The 14,394-nt window shown below is 41.1% G+C and overlaps 1 protein-coding gene across 3 annotated transcripts in view; it reads right to left on the bottom strand.

Annotated features, from left to right (window-relative positions):
• DAAM2 (dishevelled associated activator of morphogenesis 2) overlaps positions 1-14,394 on the bottom strand; it is a 120,587-nt gene that overhangs the window by 40,521 nt on the left and 65,672 nt on the right. For all 3 annotated transcript variants that reach the window (XM_086628568.1, XM_086628550.1, XM_086628559.1), the window contains exons 6-13: positions 12,574-12,684; positions 11,464-11,567; positions 9,262-9,328; positions 8,230-8,347; positions 6,735-6,873; positions 5,202-5,260; positions 4,607-4,791; positions 3,328-3,645 (exon numbers count right to left, since the gene is read on the bottom strand). In XM_086628568.1, coding sequence (XP_086484694.1) covers positions 3,328-3,645; positions 4,607-4,791; positions 5,202-5,260; positions 6,735-6,873; positions 8,230-8,347; positions 9,262-9,328; positions 11,464-11,567; positions 12,574-12,684 — 1,101 coding nt within the window. The remainder of the gene's footprint in view (positions 1-3,327; positions 3,646-4,606; positions 4,792-5,201; positions 5,261-6,734; positions 6,874-8,229; positions 8,348-9,261; positions 9,329-11,463; positions 11,568-12,573; positions 12,685-14,394) is intronic.

Raw genomic sequence — 14,394 nt, 5'->3', positions numbered from 1 at the left:
CTATCAGATCCTTTCCTCAGTGTAAGAAAAATCCACTTTGAGCAAAAATTGTATTTCTGGCATGTTTGATAATTGAGACAGATGTTTTATCTCACTGTAGGACGAGGCACCACCAAGGCTATTATGAGTAGCTTCACACTGAGATTTTGTAGAAATTTTTCCATTAATTTTGAATCTCTGGCAGCAGTCCTGAATCATTGTTTGCCGTGATCCTCAGGCAGCTTTTAGGAAGAAAGTTCCAGAAATCAGAATCATCAATAACATTACAGAAACATTTTTTTAAAAAATAGTGTCAAAATGAACATTTTCTGTTTATATGATTGTTTTTTGGGTTTTGTGTGTTTTGGTTTTTTTTTTAAATCCTATGTGGTTTGTAGAACAAATACATTTCTTCTAAGACAATTTGACCCACGTCTATTTAGGGCTGACTAAAGAAAGCCCCTTTCAAATCATTGACTACAGTCATAGCCAGCCTGACTCTTAATGGGAAGTGGCTTCTTCAACCATGAGATAACAAGTAGTGCAGTTGAATGTTGACTTGATTTACTCTGATAAATATAAACATATTGATTTGAAGTTATCAAAGAGGTAATTATATTGATCCATACTTTCAGTGCGCTTGAAACCAGTCCATCATTTTGATTAACCATAAATGTCTGGTCCCTGTTTGACCTTGGGTGTTGTGTAAAATTCAGAGTGGGAGAGCAAACCCACTCGCTGCCCAGAAACAAAGAAAGGAATCTTTCCAGGACATTACAGTGGTTACATTGCAATATCTTTTTCTTAAAAAACAGAGATCCTTGGCACCAGCACTACCGTAGTGCTGTATGAATGGAATTCACAGACAATGCTACAGTGCTGTATGAATGGAGCTGTGATGTGGAAGGGCTTCACCAGAACTCAGCCTGTCCATCCATCTAAATAGCTTTGCCACTGATCGTCAGCTCGCATCAAAGCTAGTGTAAAATCTTTAATTCTCAAAGGAAATCAGCCCATTGTTGGAGTGTCCTTGTTCGAAGCAGGAATACTTTCCAGTCAAACCTTTTTTCGTAGTGCCCTTGGGAACTGTGGACAATCTGTTATTGTTAACTGCTAAGAGTCTGAATATATTTGATCATTCTCCTAACACCCAATATCTCAGTCCTTTCCTTCCAAAGCCAATATCAGCATTGGGAAAAAAGGTGTCATATGAATTTCCCTGGAGAACAGCTTGATTACGCTACTGAGAAAGTATATTGCAGACAAATCCCTCTCGGTCAGCCCTGTCCATGTTCCTCTCAGGCTCAGTTGGCTTTCTCTCACTCTCTTGAGGTAGGCTGCACTGACAGAACGGGGCTCACTCTCATGTGGACTGCCTGAGTCCTGGCATCATCTTCTCACTTAAGAAAGCTTAGGAGAGACACTCTGTACTAACTGCTTTGAGAAGGATGGCCTAAACAGTATGTAGAGATACCTAAGAGCTGAACTTACTTGACCTGACTGCAGCCCTAAGTTTGTGTACAGCTGTGTTTCCAACACTGTGTCACCACAACTCCCTGTGGAGACATGCCTGTGCTCTTTGCCTACTAGATTGGTCTTTTAAAAAAAAAAAAACCAAACATATACATAGTTTCAGATGTATTTTTCCTCAAAATGTTTTTCTGGACAAAAATTGTATTCATGTGAATAGGAATTTAAACACTACCATGAACCACAGTAATACCACGCACACTTCCAGGCCTCAGTTTCCCATGCCCAAAAACCCGAGACACACTGGTCCCAGTCAGCGTGCTTGTTGTGAGTCTTCATTCATTCGTGTACGGCTACTTTGACAGATCAGGAGACCACCCCAGAAATGCCCTAATGGCAAAAAAGGCAAGATGAGACCATCCAACCTACCAGTGCCTTTGCATTCAGAGGATTTATATCCATGTGAACAGAAAAAAAGTAACTGGCACTGGAGCGGGGAATCTAGAATAACTGATGAAGACGGCCAAAACATATTGCCTCACCCAGCAGTCAGTGGAATTGAGTAATTCTGTAACGAAGTGCACCCCAAACAACAAGGCAACCCACCTGTGTCTGCACCACAGCCTCTGCAGTTTTGCTGAGATTTTACTAGGTCAAAACACTAACACTGGCAATGAAAACCCCACCCTGTTATGCCCCTTCCCAACTATTCTGCCTTCCTGAAAATAGCATCTTTTCCCCACCTCACCACCCAGGTCTTCAATTTTATTAGCACAGCTGCCTTCACTCCTAACCAGAGGGCAGGATAAGCCTACAGTTACTGTACACTAAACAGAAACACCTGTGACTCTCTCCTTTTCATATACATTCATATATATACATATATTAGTTATTATTTCTTTTCTTCAGAGCACTAAGTCCCATGTTCTGCAAAAGAAAATAAATCCCCATCCTTACATTCTCTCCCACACCCCCCACGTGGCCTTGACAGACAAGCACAGACGGTGCAGCAAATATTTCACTTTATTTTAAAGAAAAAGGAGAGAGGGGGAGAGAGAATTCTTGTGGCATTCCAGAGGTCCCTGGACACTCATTCCAAATGCCGGAGTTGGGCCCTGGGTGAGTTTCAGTCTAAAAGAGAACCTGGGTTTCTAGGCAGCCATCCAAACTCAACATAGACACTTTTTTTTTTCTCTTTCTCAATCAGTTAAAAAAAATTAAGACCTAAAGAGAAAGGGAGGTGGCGGGGGAAGAGAGAGAGAAGGAAGAGAGAGAAGCGGAGGGGAAGGAGAGGCAACCAAGGTAGTAGAAAATGAGTGCAACAGGAATAATCCAAGTTGTTCTCTGTTTTTATTGCCAATTTGGAGTTTTATCACCAAGAGACAGTTTTAATTGTGCAAGCAAGGAGAAGGGCAGCTTGCTTTGTGGCTGTGAACAAACGGTGAGGAGAATCAGGCCACCTTTCTCTCCATGGTGACGGCTCCTGCCAGGGTACAGAAGGCTGATTTTGGAGCTGGTTCTCACCACATTTTGCCCGCGTTGCTCTGGCCATCCTTTTCCCTGACACGCAAGTGAGGGCAGCTCTGGCACGCCAATCCTAGCTTATGTATTCATTCCCACTACAGCTTTGCCTAACACACAGCACGCCCAGATCTACCGCACCCCAATCTAACCAGCACCTCGGTCATCACAGGGGATTTGCTGCACTGCTGGAGAGCTGGGGAGACTCCCTCAAGGCAGTTACCGACTCCTACTGACCTCAGCCCAAGGAAAGCCACAATATCACTTGCTTCAGTCACTTTGCACTTCATGGCATTAAGCAACACCAAGTTATACTTAGAAAGTAAATTAATTGCTGAGAGTACTGCTATTTCTTACCTCACTCAGCTTAGCCCAGTTGAAGGATTTCAGTGGGTGTGAAGGCTGTGGGATAGATTTCTTCTTCAGGCTGGTGCCACTGCTGCTGAAGGTGGTTGTTGAAGGAGGTGGCATCCCCATGCTGAAGAAAGGTGGTGCTCCTGGTGGTGGAGGTGGTCCTCCTGGAGGAGGTGGTGGAGCAGGAGGAGGAGGACAGCTGGAGAACGGCAGAGGAGGTGGCAGCGGAGGCAAATTCTCAGACAGGTGAGAAGAGGACAAAGCTAATGGGCCACCTGGAGGAGGGGGAGGTGGGGGCGGGAAGGAAATGCTGCCCCCTTGCTGGAACACACAAAAAAACCACACAGAAAAAGAAAGCAAACAGTTTAAAAGGCACAATAATTCCATGTTGCCAGCTGATGTGATTTTATTACAAGTCTCAAAATATTTGATGTTTTCTTTAAAGCCTCCTGCACTCAAAGCCATGTAATAAAGGGAGGAATCTCAGCTTTCATTTAAGAGAAAGTTTCAAGCTCTTGAAGTTGTGGAGAAGAGCTTGAAAAAAGGAACCATAAATGGCTCAGAAAAACAGAAAGCTAGTAAAAGAAGCCAAAATGTATTATTTTCTCCTTATGTATGAAAAAAGAGAAAAATTCAATCTTTTGAACTTTTGAACTCCTGGGTTTTAAACCTTAGGGTTTGAAATACTGAATACCTGTCATTAGGCCCCACTAATGCAAAGTGGGAGAGAGGAGGAGGGAATGAATCTGGTTTCTGCAGTGTCTAACTTCTCAGGGCTGTGTCCTGGCAAGTTGAGGCTCAGGCACACTGCCGGGACAGAGGAGCACCAAGCAGGAGTGAGCAGCTGCAAATATCACTTCTGCAGATCTCCAAGACAGTACAGATGCTCTTGAAGCATGACAGGAAGCCAGTTTCTTCACTAAATTTACTTTTGTATCTGGGAGATTTCTCTCTATTTCACTGAAATGACAACCAGGGCCATCCTACTCAGTAGTAAAAATTATGGTTGGAGGAGGACATGTGTGCCTCAGCAGTTCCTGCAAGGAAGGTGGCTGAGGAGAAGGAATGGAGCAGCCCATGCACTATCCATTCTATACCACTGGCTCAGGGATTTCGATCTCAGCTAAAAGCTGACCCGCTTCTAAGTATTCATCTTTGTAGCTGGCTAGATAGATTCCCTCTGTATTGACCATAGAAACTGTTTCACTCATAATGTGCTTTTGTTCATCATCCACTTGTTAGCAGGCTTTAAACAAGGATGGGAAGAGTCCCAGTCTCATACCGAGAACTCATTAAGTTGAGCCACTAGGTCGTTCATCTGGTCCCGGGTCTGGCGCAGTTCCAAGGATTCCTTCTGCAGCTTGTCCTTCATTTTGTTCAGTGTCTTCATCATTTCATCTTTCTCCTGGGTCTTTGTCTCACATTCCCGCTCCTTCTTCTCTAGCCTGCTCATCAGCTCAGCATGATCTAAGGGGAACAGGCAAGTGGGGCTGATGAAATAAAGCTCATGAACAGTCCCTGAAGAGATGCAGGTTATGCTGAAATAAAGCTGACAAATTTGTCAGTTCAACTGGGGAGGTATAATGAGAGAAGGAAAAAGAAAACAGAATCTGACTGTCTCGACAGTGATCTTCAGTGATCAAGACAGCAATGTCCAAGTTTCACCTAAACTGTAAAAACTGCTTCATGTGAGGATTGAGGGAAGCCCCATCCTATGAAACACATAAACTGGTCACCATGAGACCAACACACTGGAGGGAACAAAGCAGTGTTTGTCCACAAAAGGAAAAGTTGTGCCCAGCTCTGTTGTTCTGTGACTGAATCAGGATCAGTCTTGCCTCCTCTTTTGCCTCTCCAAGGACAGAAAACACACTCACCTTTCCGAAACTTCTCTGCCTGGTCCCTCCACTGCTTGACTTCATTTTCATTCACCAGCCTGAAAGATGAAATCAAATCATTTAAACTTGTTCTGAGCTACCCAGGCTGAAAGGCAAGTGCCCCTTATGTGTAGCGATCAGTAAAAGGCAACTTGGTGAATTTACATATTTATACAGGATCATACCAGTGGCCAGTTTGGTTCCCGATCCTGATCCTTACTGTAGCCAACAGCTAATACTATAAATATGATGGCTTGGTGCTCAAAGTCCTGAAAAGGGATAAAAGAATGCCTGGGAAAAAAATCCTGGTAAGTTCATGTCTTCAGGTAAAGCCCTTAAAGTGCCAAGTCTATTTATTTTGAAAGAGAGAAGTCATCACTAAAATAACAGCCGCTGTGGGTTACAAATTACCCCACCCCTAATACGAGACCAGATTGCCATCTTTTTTTTCTACTTTCTGTGGTTCTATTTTTTCTTTTTTACACGGAGGGAGGATGCTTATCTGTTGGGTAATATATCAGTAACAAGGCAATGCTCATATCTCATACTGGCACAGCTATTTCCTACTACTGACAAAATATGCAGGGCATGCTGGGGATTGATTAGACATGCAGAATGAGGAGCAGCTATGAAAGTAGAAAGAGAAGATCAGACACAAGGTCTACAATGAAGTCGGATATCCAGACAGGCAGAAAGACATCAATACCGGTGTATTTTTCCATGATGAGAAATCACTTTTGATTTTGGCTCATGCCTGCAACAGGAGGGACTGTAAGATTTTTAGTACAGGAGAATTTGGTTTTGTATGAGGCTTATGTTCCATAAAATGCTCTTTTCAGTGGATAAAAATGCTGTTTTCAGTGGATAATTCAGAAGGGTAATGGGCCATGAATTACCTGCAGAGGCAGACAGATGGGATGAAGAGTCCAAAAGTTTGGCTAAAAAAGGACTGAGAACAGGGAAGTTGAGATGAGAGCCAGCTCATGTAGCTAGACTTCTCAAATGATGCACCCTATGGGAAAAAATAATGGTAGTGCCCTCAGCCAAGTCTGTGGGTGAGAGCATGCAGACCTTTTATGAAGAGGTAAAAAATTTTTTGTGCTCGGTGAGGGCTAGCACCATTTTCACTGAAATCTTTCTAAACTATGTGCTCATTAGTGAGGAATGACATTTAAGTAGAGATGACCAAACTTTTTTTTTTTTTTTTGAATATCAATGAAAGCTTTCATCAATATTCTGAATGAAAAAAGGCACATGAGGAAGCCTTGTTATAATATCACGGATATTTCTTCTGCTCCTCTAACTAGCTTAATATTTAATAGGAATTAGAAGCCAAAAACAAGGACTTTGCTAGAAAATACTGTCTGGTTAAGACATCATTATAAGGAAACTGTTTGGAAGACTAATAAGACAATGAGAAGCTGTAAGTTAAAATAAGAAACTCCTCAGATATGATATTTTATTTCCTAAGTACCTGCATACTTATCATATACTTACACCTGCATAACAGAAATAAACAATAACACAGCTTACATTTTAATTATATTTTTGACGTTGAAGTTTTCCAACGGAGCTATATCTGGATCGTCTCCTCGTTCATCCTGAAGAACAATTTGTTGGAGTATTCTGTCCAACAGCTGCCACTGCTGGAAGCTGCCTCCATTCCTCTTATCTGCATGGTAAAAGACCAATCCATGAGAACTTTCATTTCCAGTCCAAAGTGCAGAGATCTGCCAAAAGACTGGCATTCCTTCCTTTCCACCTTCCATCTCAGTCTTGCATGTAGTAAATTATAGAACACAAAGTCTAACCCCAAACTGTTACTAGCAGATTATTTACAAGTAGCACATAAAAGGTATAGGAAACTCGGCACCTGATTGGCACATTCAGGCTGTGCAAGCCTCTTGATAGATTAGCTCTAGCTTGCACTTCAAACACCTACAGGAATTACACCTAATTCCTTTATGAGAGCTGTTACTCAGTATTTTCTGGGGTTTGATGTTGGGAGTTCGATGTTGGGAGTTCTTTTGGTACCCAGGTAATATCATTACCAGGCACTGTAAAAACAATCAGATGTTCTATTTGCATGCTCGGTTATCTGCAGGTTAGTGAAACTCAACTGGCATGAAAAACTCATACAAACACAACCAAAAAGAGTGAAAGGAAAGAACAGAAATGGAACCAAAGGAAGTGATCCCATGGATATCAAACAGAAGAGCAGAGCAATATAAAGCTCACCGCAGCTCTCTGAGTTACACAACCTAGACCTTTACGTTTTTTAAAACTGCTCCAGTACAATCCTGTCCTGGCCTAACAGGATTTAGCCCTTCTGCCGTCAAAAATCCAGGTCAATACCTAAAGCTCAAGTACTATCTTAAAGAGTAATATCAAGGAGACAACTATGATGAAGTTCTTGAATTTGTTCATGGTAGTACACAATCTAATGAGTGCCTGAAAATATACCCTGTTACTTTATGAAAAAACACACCACAGAACATGTCCTTCATGTTCCCTTCTCAATTTGACTGCTCAAGTATTGCTGAAAGTAATGAAGACCAGCACCTGATACCTAACAGGATCAAGGCAGGCAGTTCCTTAGGGATCTTGTTATGCCTTTGCCCAGCTGCTACACTCTGGAAGCATAACTGAACTATTTTATTACAGTTAACAAGAAGATTTCTATCACTTCTCTCGAAAACAAATGCCAATGTTATTTTTCAGTTTGAGTTCAGGAGCTCTCGCGTGACACTCTCTTTTAAAACTCTAAAATCATTAAAAGCTCTGTCAGTGACTAACTGGAATGTCTCAGCTGGAATTTTATTTGCAAGTGCAGAGAGGTCAAGCTGCTGCTTTAAGCATTGCAGCAAAAATCTGCTGGGTGAAGTCAGTGGAAGATACCAAGTCCCTTAACCACTGCCAAGTTCTGAATGGAAAACAAGGACAGTGTGTGTCCTGATATCTGTGACCCTGTTCACCAAAGCTTCACCCAGTTCTTCAATACCTCTTGCTCTGGAAGGGATGTACTCACATGGCATCTGCAAGCAGTGCTGGAGGATGGATAACAAATAGGGATAGGCATCTGTGTGCTTCAGTCTCTTCTTGATCAACTCAAACATCTGAGAGGCACTTTTTGTATCAATGTGGATCTGAAGTGAGAGTGAAAGTGAAAGAACAAGTCAGAGAAAACCATGCACAGTGAAAGCCTGACTAACTGTGAAAGATCTGATCAACACAGAGACAGGCAAATTTCCAGCAACTGGACCTCTGTGGTGTCCCCTGCAACGTCCAGCTGCAAGTTCCAGTGAGTAGCAAGAACATGGGCTTTTGAGACCAGCATTGTCATCCCCACTCCAGTATGGAAAAGATCCATAAAGGGCTAGAAAGGCGGAAGGCATGCAAAATCACCAAGAAGAGCAAGCAAAACATTTGGGTCCTACAAAGTAGTGGCACAAATAGTAGAAGCTAAGCAGGAAAGGGCTAGTTGTTCTGTATCAGTCTATGGTAAGAGCTGGTCATGAAGAAAGAACAAACTATAACTGGACCCTACAGCCTCTTCCTGCTGCTAGAGGTTGTGGAAACTGTCCTTATTTTATGCTCATCTAAACCACTGATCCTCTCCACAGGCTCTGAGGTGACATTATTCAGGAGAGTTTCCTGTAATCTTGGGAAAAGCGTCACTGAAGAGCCCAAGCTTCACCCATAGAGGGTGAAAGGGGGATGTAAAGGGGATGTCTGAAACTAGAATGCATCTGGATCATCGGGACTGAGAACATGAGAGCAGGGTTGAGAACCTCCTCCACTCCTGAACCTTCAGTCAAACAAAAGAAAGAAGTCTTTGTCAAAGATACTTGGCAGAAGCCCTGTCTGTGATCATTGTTTTCATTGTTCACACATCACAGATTCCCTGCTTGCTAAATGAGAAACGTGAAAACAAGAGCACCAGCCACTCTCAGCACCAAAGTCAATCATTGTTTTCAGGGAACACAAAAGGAAGTTGCACCAAGCATCCAAAGTGCATGATCAGCCTTGGAAAGTTCAGGTACTCCAGAGAAAAGCTTACCAGGTCAAATCGCTTGGCAAGTTCCAGGTCATCTTCATTTCTGACCATTTCAAAGAAATCTAAGTGCCTAAGAGAAAACAGAAAAACAAAACAAACAAAACCTGCCAATGTTCATGGCATAATTCAGACTTAAACTAAGCCTATCACTACGGAAGCAGCAACACCTCCTTTCCAGCTAGAACACTTGGAAATTGGCAAGCCTTTCTTACATGAAGTGCCAGGACACGTATGCAAGGCAACTCATGGGGGTCAGTGACAAGTCAAAAGGAATGGCTGGTTGAGGTATACATGCTCTTTAATCCTTGTATTAAGTCACTGTGTTGAGGTAAGGCAGCTAAAAATTAACATGAAATAGGAAAGGGATATTCTACTTCCAATGAATGCAATGCCTGCAGCAATAATACATTTCTAAAAAGTCCATGCCATACTTGTTAACCAGATATTAGACCATTAACAAGTTGTTTCTTATACACAGTGGACCAGACGTGCATTCAGTGTATTAGTTAAACAGCAGAGCTCACAGCTGTCTTTACATTTGCCTATTGATGAGCACAGCAGCATGCCTGTGTTGAGATCTGCAGGACCTGGTGAGAGCCATGTTTGACCAAGGCATCTGGACTTTTCTTGCATGTAGACCAGAGCACAGCAGAAGATGTGAAGAAAGGCTGTGGCACATCCCCCTGTATAGACCTGGCATATAGTCTATGTAATCCAGGCATCTGGGATCCTCTGAAACCTCTGTTATCATTCTCATCACTGTAACTTGCAAGATCCAAAAGTAGCCCTAAGCCCCTCCTAAACACTCCTGGTTACCAACCAAAGGAATAGGGCAGTCCTATTGCCTATAGGACAGACCTGTTTCTCAGTTGTAATGTTGTAGATCAAAAGTAACATTACTGGTTCCAGCTAACATAACTGCTTGCAATCTTTCCCTGTGACATTAATACACAGGTATATGCTTCCACCTGTGCAAAGATGTGAGGCTGCTCTTTATGTCAGGCAGCTGGTGCTAACCTGGTACTTAGGTGAACCTCAGGGATACTATGTTTGCCCCCAGGGATAGCTCTGTCACCCTATAGCAGCTCTGGACAGTGGATGTTGGAGAAAACGGTGCCTTGAAAGCTGCAGGCATTGGCCTGATCCATAGGTTTTTCACCATGTGCTTTGGCAAACTTGACACTTCTATCTAGGAAATCCCAGATATCAGATACCTAGAAATCAGCCCTGCTCTGTAGGAAGGGGCTTGGAGTAGCAGACAATAAGGGATAGCAGCACATCAGCAGGACAATGCTTCTCCACAAAGCTTAATGTTGTCACAGGAGAAAGTAGACTCCAATGGCTGCCCACTCTTACATTTTAAATGCTTCATTTTGTTAAGCAAATGGATTTTACCAGGCTCCTCATTGCTTCATCAGTCTTTTAGCTTCTTGAAGTGTCTCAGTCAAATTGTTCAGAGTATTTACTCCAAGTTTATTTCAGCATGTGGCTTTGTGAAGGGTTTAAGGTCATTAGCAGCTCCAATTACTGCGGCAAAATACGGAATTGCTAGTGGAAAAAGCATTTATCATTTGTATAATTTTTAACACAGTAATTTGAAGATGCCATTCAGTGTTACATTTTGCATAGTAGTGGGGTTATTTGAAGATGCTCCTCATTCTTCTCCCTTGCCTCTTTGATATCTCTACCCCTTCACCTACCACAAGTGCCTCTTCTCTCATAGCTGTGCCAGTGTTACTGTTTGGGAGAGCGTAGAACAAGCCAGATCACAAAAAAGACTGAGCTTAGAGAAAAATCTTGGAAACTCAAAACCTGTGTGCTTTGACCACACATACTCAGTTTCAATGAAGTCAATGAACTACTGGCTTCCCTCCCTCCTACCAGGACTGGCTTTTGTTCCAGTTTTGCAACAAGAGAAAAGTATTAGATTTTTTTTTTTATTATTATTATTCTGATTGCCATCCTCAGCTCAGAAGTAAAGTGGTTCAGGAATTTCTTGCCTCAGCCACCGCCAATTTAGTATGTGTTTCCTACTTCATCTGCTGATTTTAATTTTAAGGACAAATCTCCTTTTTGCCTTTAAAGTGAGTCAGTTTTAGGGAGAGACAGAGACAGTTTTGTGCTTAAACCTGAAACTCAAATGGAGAAGTGTTTCTAAGAACTTTTTCTGTTGATCAATAACTGTTCTCAGAAAACATGTCTTACCTGTCCAGTGTGGCATTCTCATGTCCTCTTAGCTTGTCAATGACGGGCTGAATTCCCAGCATTAGAAACTCATACCGTAGGTGTAATCGAAACTCCAAATTGTCCTTAAAAAGTGGAGAAAAACAAGTTATTATGTTCCAAAAGATTTTAATCATTTAAAAAAAAAAAAAAAACAACTTAAAAACCTCAGTTCTTCCCTTTTAATATCCTCTATCCTTACACTAAATTCACAGGATTCCAGCAAAGTAAGTTTAAAAAAAATAAATAACGCCTTTGCCTCTACTTCACTTAAAAATACAGTCCTCATTACTACAATCAATTCTGCATGCCCAGTCAGAAGGACAGCACACTCCATGTTGTTCCACAAAAAAATAGCTATTAGTGTTTGTCCTGCTAGTCCATTAGAGGCCTGCTTCCTGCTTACAGATGAACAGTACTGCAGTATTCCTCCTAGTTTTGAAGTCTTTTTGTCAAAAAATCACCATATACTCTGGCAAACTTGACACCTATTCAGTGGGATGTTACAGGACTGCTGCAGACAGAGACAAACGCATTGCCAGATAGAACTCTTAGGAGCTTCTTGTGTTGTGGTTTAACAAAAAAAAAGAAAAGCCAATGTAACAAAAGTAACATTTGAAATGAAATAAAATCAGTTCAAACTATCCTCCAGACTCAAAAAGAAGTCTTGTTAATGAAAGAAAAACAACAAACTGTCTTTTCTGAAATGTCTCCCTTTGACATTTTTAAACTAAAACGTTTTGAGTTTAGCTTTGAGTCAAAACTATATTTCAAAACACTTCTGCAGGTAAACCAAAATGTTTTCTAAAAGGCTGAAATCAAGAGGTAAATGCTTTGCAGTTCTTTAAATAAACCTCTAAAAATCCCCGAAAAAAATCACTTCAGTGCAAGTAGTCTATGTTATACTAGAAGAAGCTGGAAATGAAATAATATGGAAGTCATTAGAAGACTGATATTAACAATTAAGCCTTATTTTCCACAAACTATATCCAGTCAATAACACAAGATTTGTGGCTTAATCTACTAGTCATATCCAAGGTAAATTAATTCAAGTATAACATTTTAGAAGGAATTTCCAGGGCAGGAACTCACCTCACCAGCACCAGCATTCAGAACGGCATTGATAAAGGACATGATGGCTGTTTTGAGATTTACTTCATCTCGGTATCGCCCCATGCTTCGGTCTAACTCATTCAACAATGTCTGAAACAGAACAGCAGGCTGGGTTAGAAGATATAATCTAATTTCTTGCATCACTTTGCATACTGTTCATGGGATATTCTCACAGTCTTCTTTTGATTTGCTATATATTTGCTTAAAGGAATATTTTTTTCAGACAAGGTTGTTAGCAATTTTGGGCACACCACAATAAACAAATGAATAATAGCGATAGGAATAACATACCCACCTGATCTTAATGAAAAAAAAAAAGTTGGTGTTTTTTTTAAACAAGCTATTATTTGAGAAAAAGCAGATTCCCTTTATAGTTCCTGCCAACATGATCTGAGAAAGCACCAGAATGACATCCTTCCTAGTCAGTTAACTCTGTATGGTGAACATGACAGAGAGTTAATTTACACATGCAGAAAAATAGCATCAGATTCATACATCCTTTCTACTCAAATCGCTCAAGTAATTTCCATTATTTTCTTGGATCTCAGCAGGATAGGTTGCACTTATGTATGCTTGGGGAGAGAATTCTAATGACAAGCTGGTTTTCGAGGAATAAAACCTGTGCCTGATCCTTGGAAGATTTCTCCTTGTTCCTTCACTTACAACTATTTCACATGAACCAGACAATTACCTACCTCTTGGTAAGCTCCTTTTAGAGATTTCCAAATAACAGGAATATCCCCTGTGCACACAGATCCAAAGCTCAAAGGTGAATTACACAGCTCCACTGGAAGGGCAGTTAAGCTCCAGTTTCCTTGTTACAGAATCATAGAATGATTTGGGTTGGAAGGGAACTTTAAAGATAATCTAGTCCAACCCTCCTGCAATGGGCAGGGACATCTTTCAGCTAGATCAGGTTGCTCAAAGCCCCATCCAGCCTGACCTTGAATACTTCCAATGATGGGGCCTCTACAGCTTCTCTGGGCAGCCCGTTCCAGTGCCTCACCACTCTCATCGTAAAAAAATCTCTTCCTTTTATTCAATCTAAACCTAGCTTCTTTTAGTTTAAAACCATTGCCCCTTGTCCTGTCACTACAGTCCCTGGTAAAAAGTCTTTTTCTTATACAAGCTGCCTTTATATATTGAAAGGCTGCTATAATGTCTCCACAGAGACCGTATGTCTCCCTACTAATGAAACAGCAGGGATATTTAGCATTCAGCAGGTAATTAGCACAGAAATGCTTTTGGTCTAATCTCTACATACATATAGATATTTCACCATAATCTTGTGAACATCAGGACACAAAGGAGAAAAAAAGACTAGATAAATAATACTGTGCCTTACACGGTCTATTTAGGATTAATTCTCTTGAATATTTACCAAAGAAGTTATATATAGAAATTGATTAGCCACAAAAATAACTCTACTTTTAGCTTTGTGCTGATGACCATGAATCTTCTCTTCAGGATCTTCTCTGATCAGTTCATAATTCCAAGGATGATTTTCCTTACTGGAAGAGTAACAAATTCCACTTGAGATCTGCATTGTATGCATCTCACTCCAGTGTTAATAATAAACGCCCCACACTCATACATTTGTTTTGCTAATGCACTAGAAAAGATAGAATTCTTTTTACTCTTCCTAAGAAGTTTTGGCCATAAAGGGAGAATGAAGACAAAAATAACTGTTTACTGTTCAGCTTAGCAGATCCATCCAAACAATATTTTGAAGCTATGATGCTGAGTAAGAAAGCTCATTTTTCTGTAGTCAATCTTCTGTCCCTGGTTGCCAAAAGTGTT

This window comes from Tauraco erythrolophus, chromosome 2 (assembly GCF_009769465.1).
Source record: "Tauraco erythrolophus isolate bTauEry1 chromosome 2, bTauEry1.pri, whole genome shotgun sequence".
In the NCBI taxonomy this organism is placed as follows: domain Eukaryota; kingdom Metazoa; phylum Chordata; class Aves; order Musophagiformes; family Musophagidae; genus Tauraco; species Tauraco erythrolophus.
Note: the sequence above shows the minus strand (reverse complement) of the source record. Positions and strands in the feature narration are given on the sequence as shown.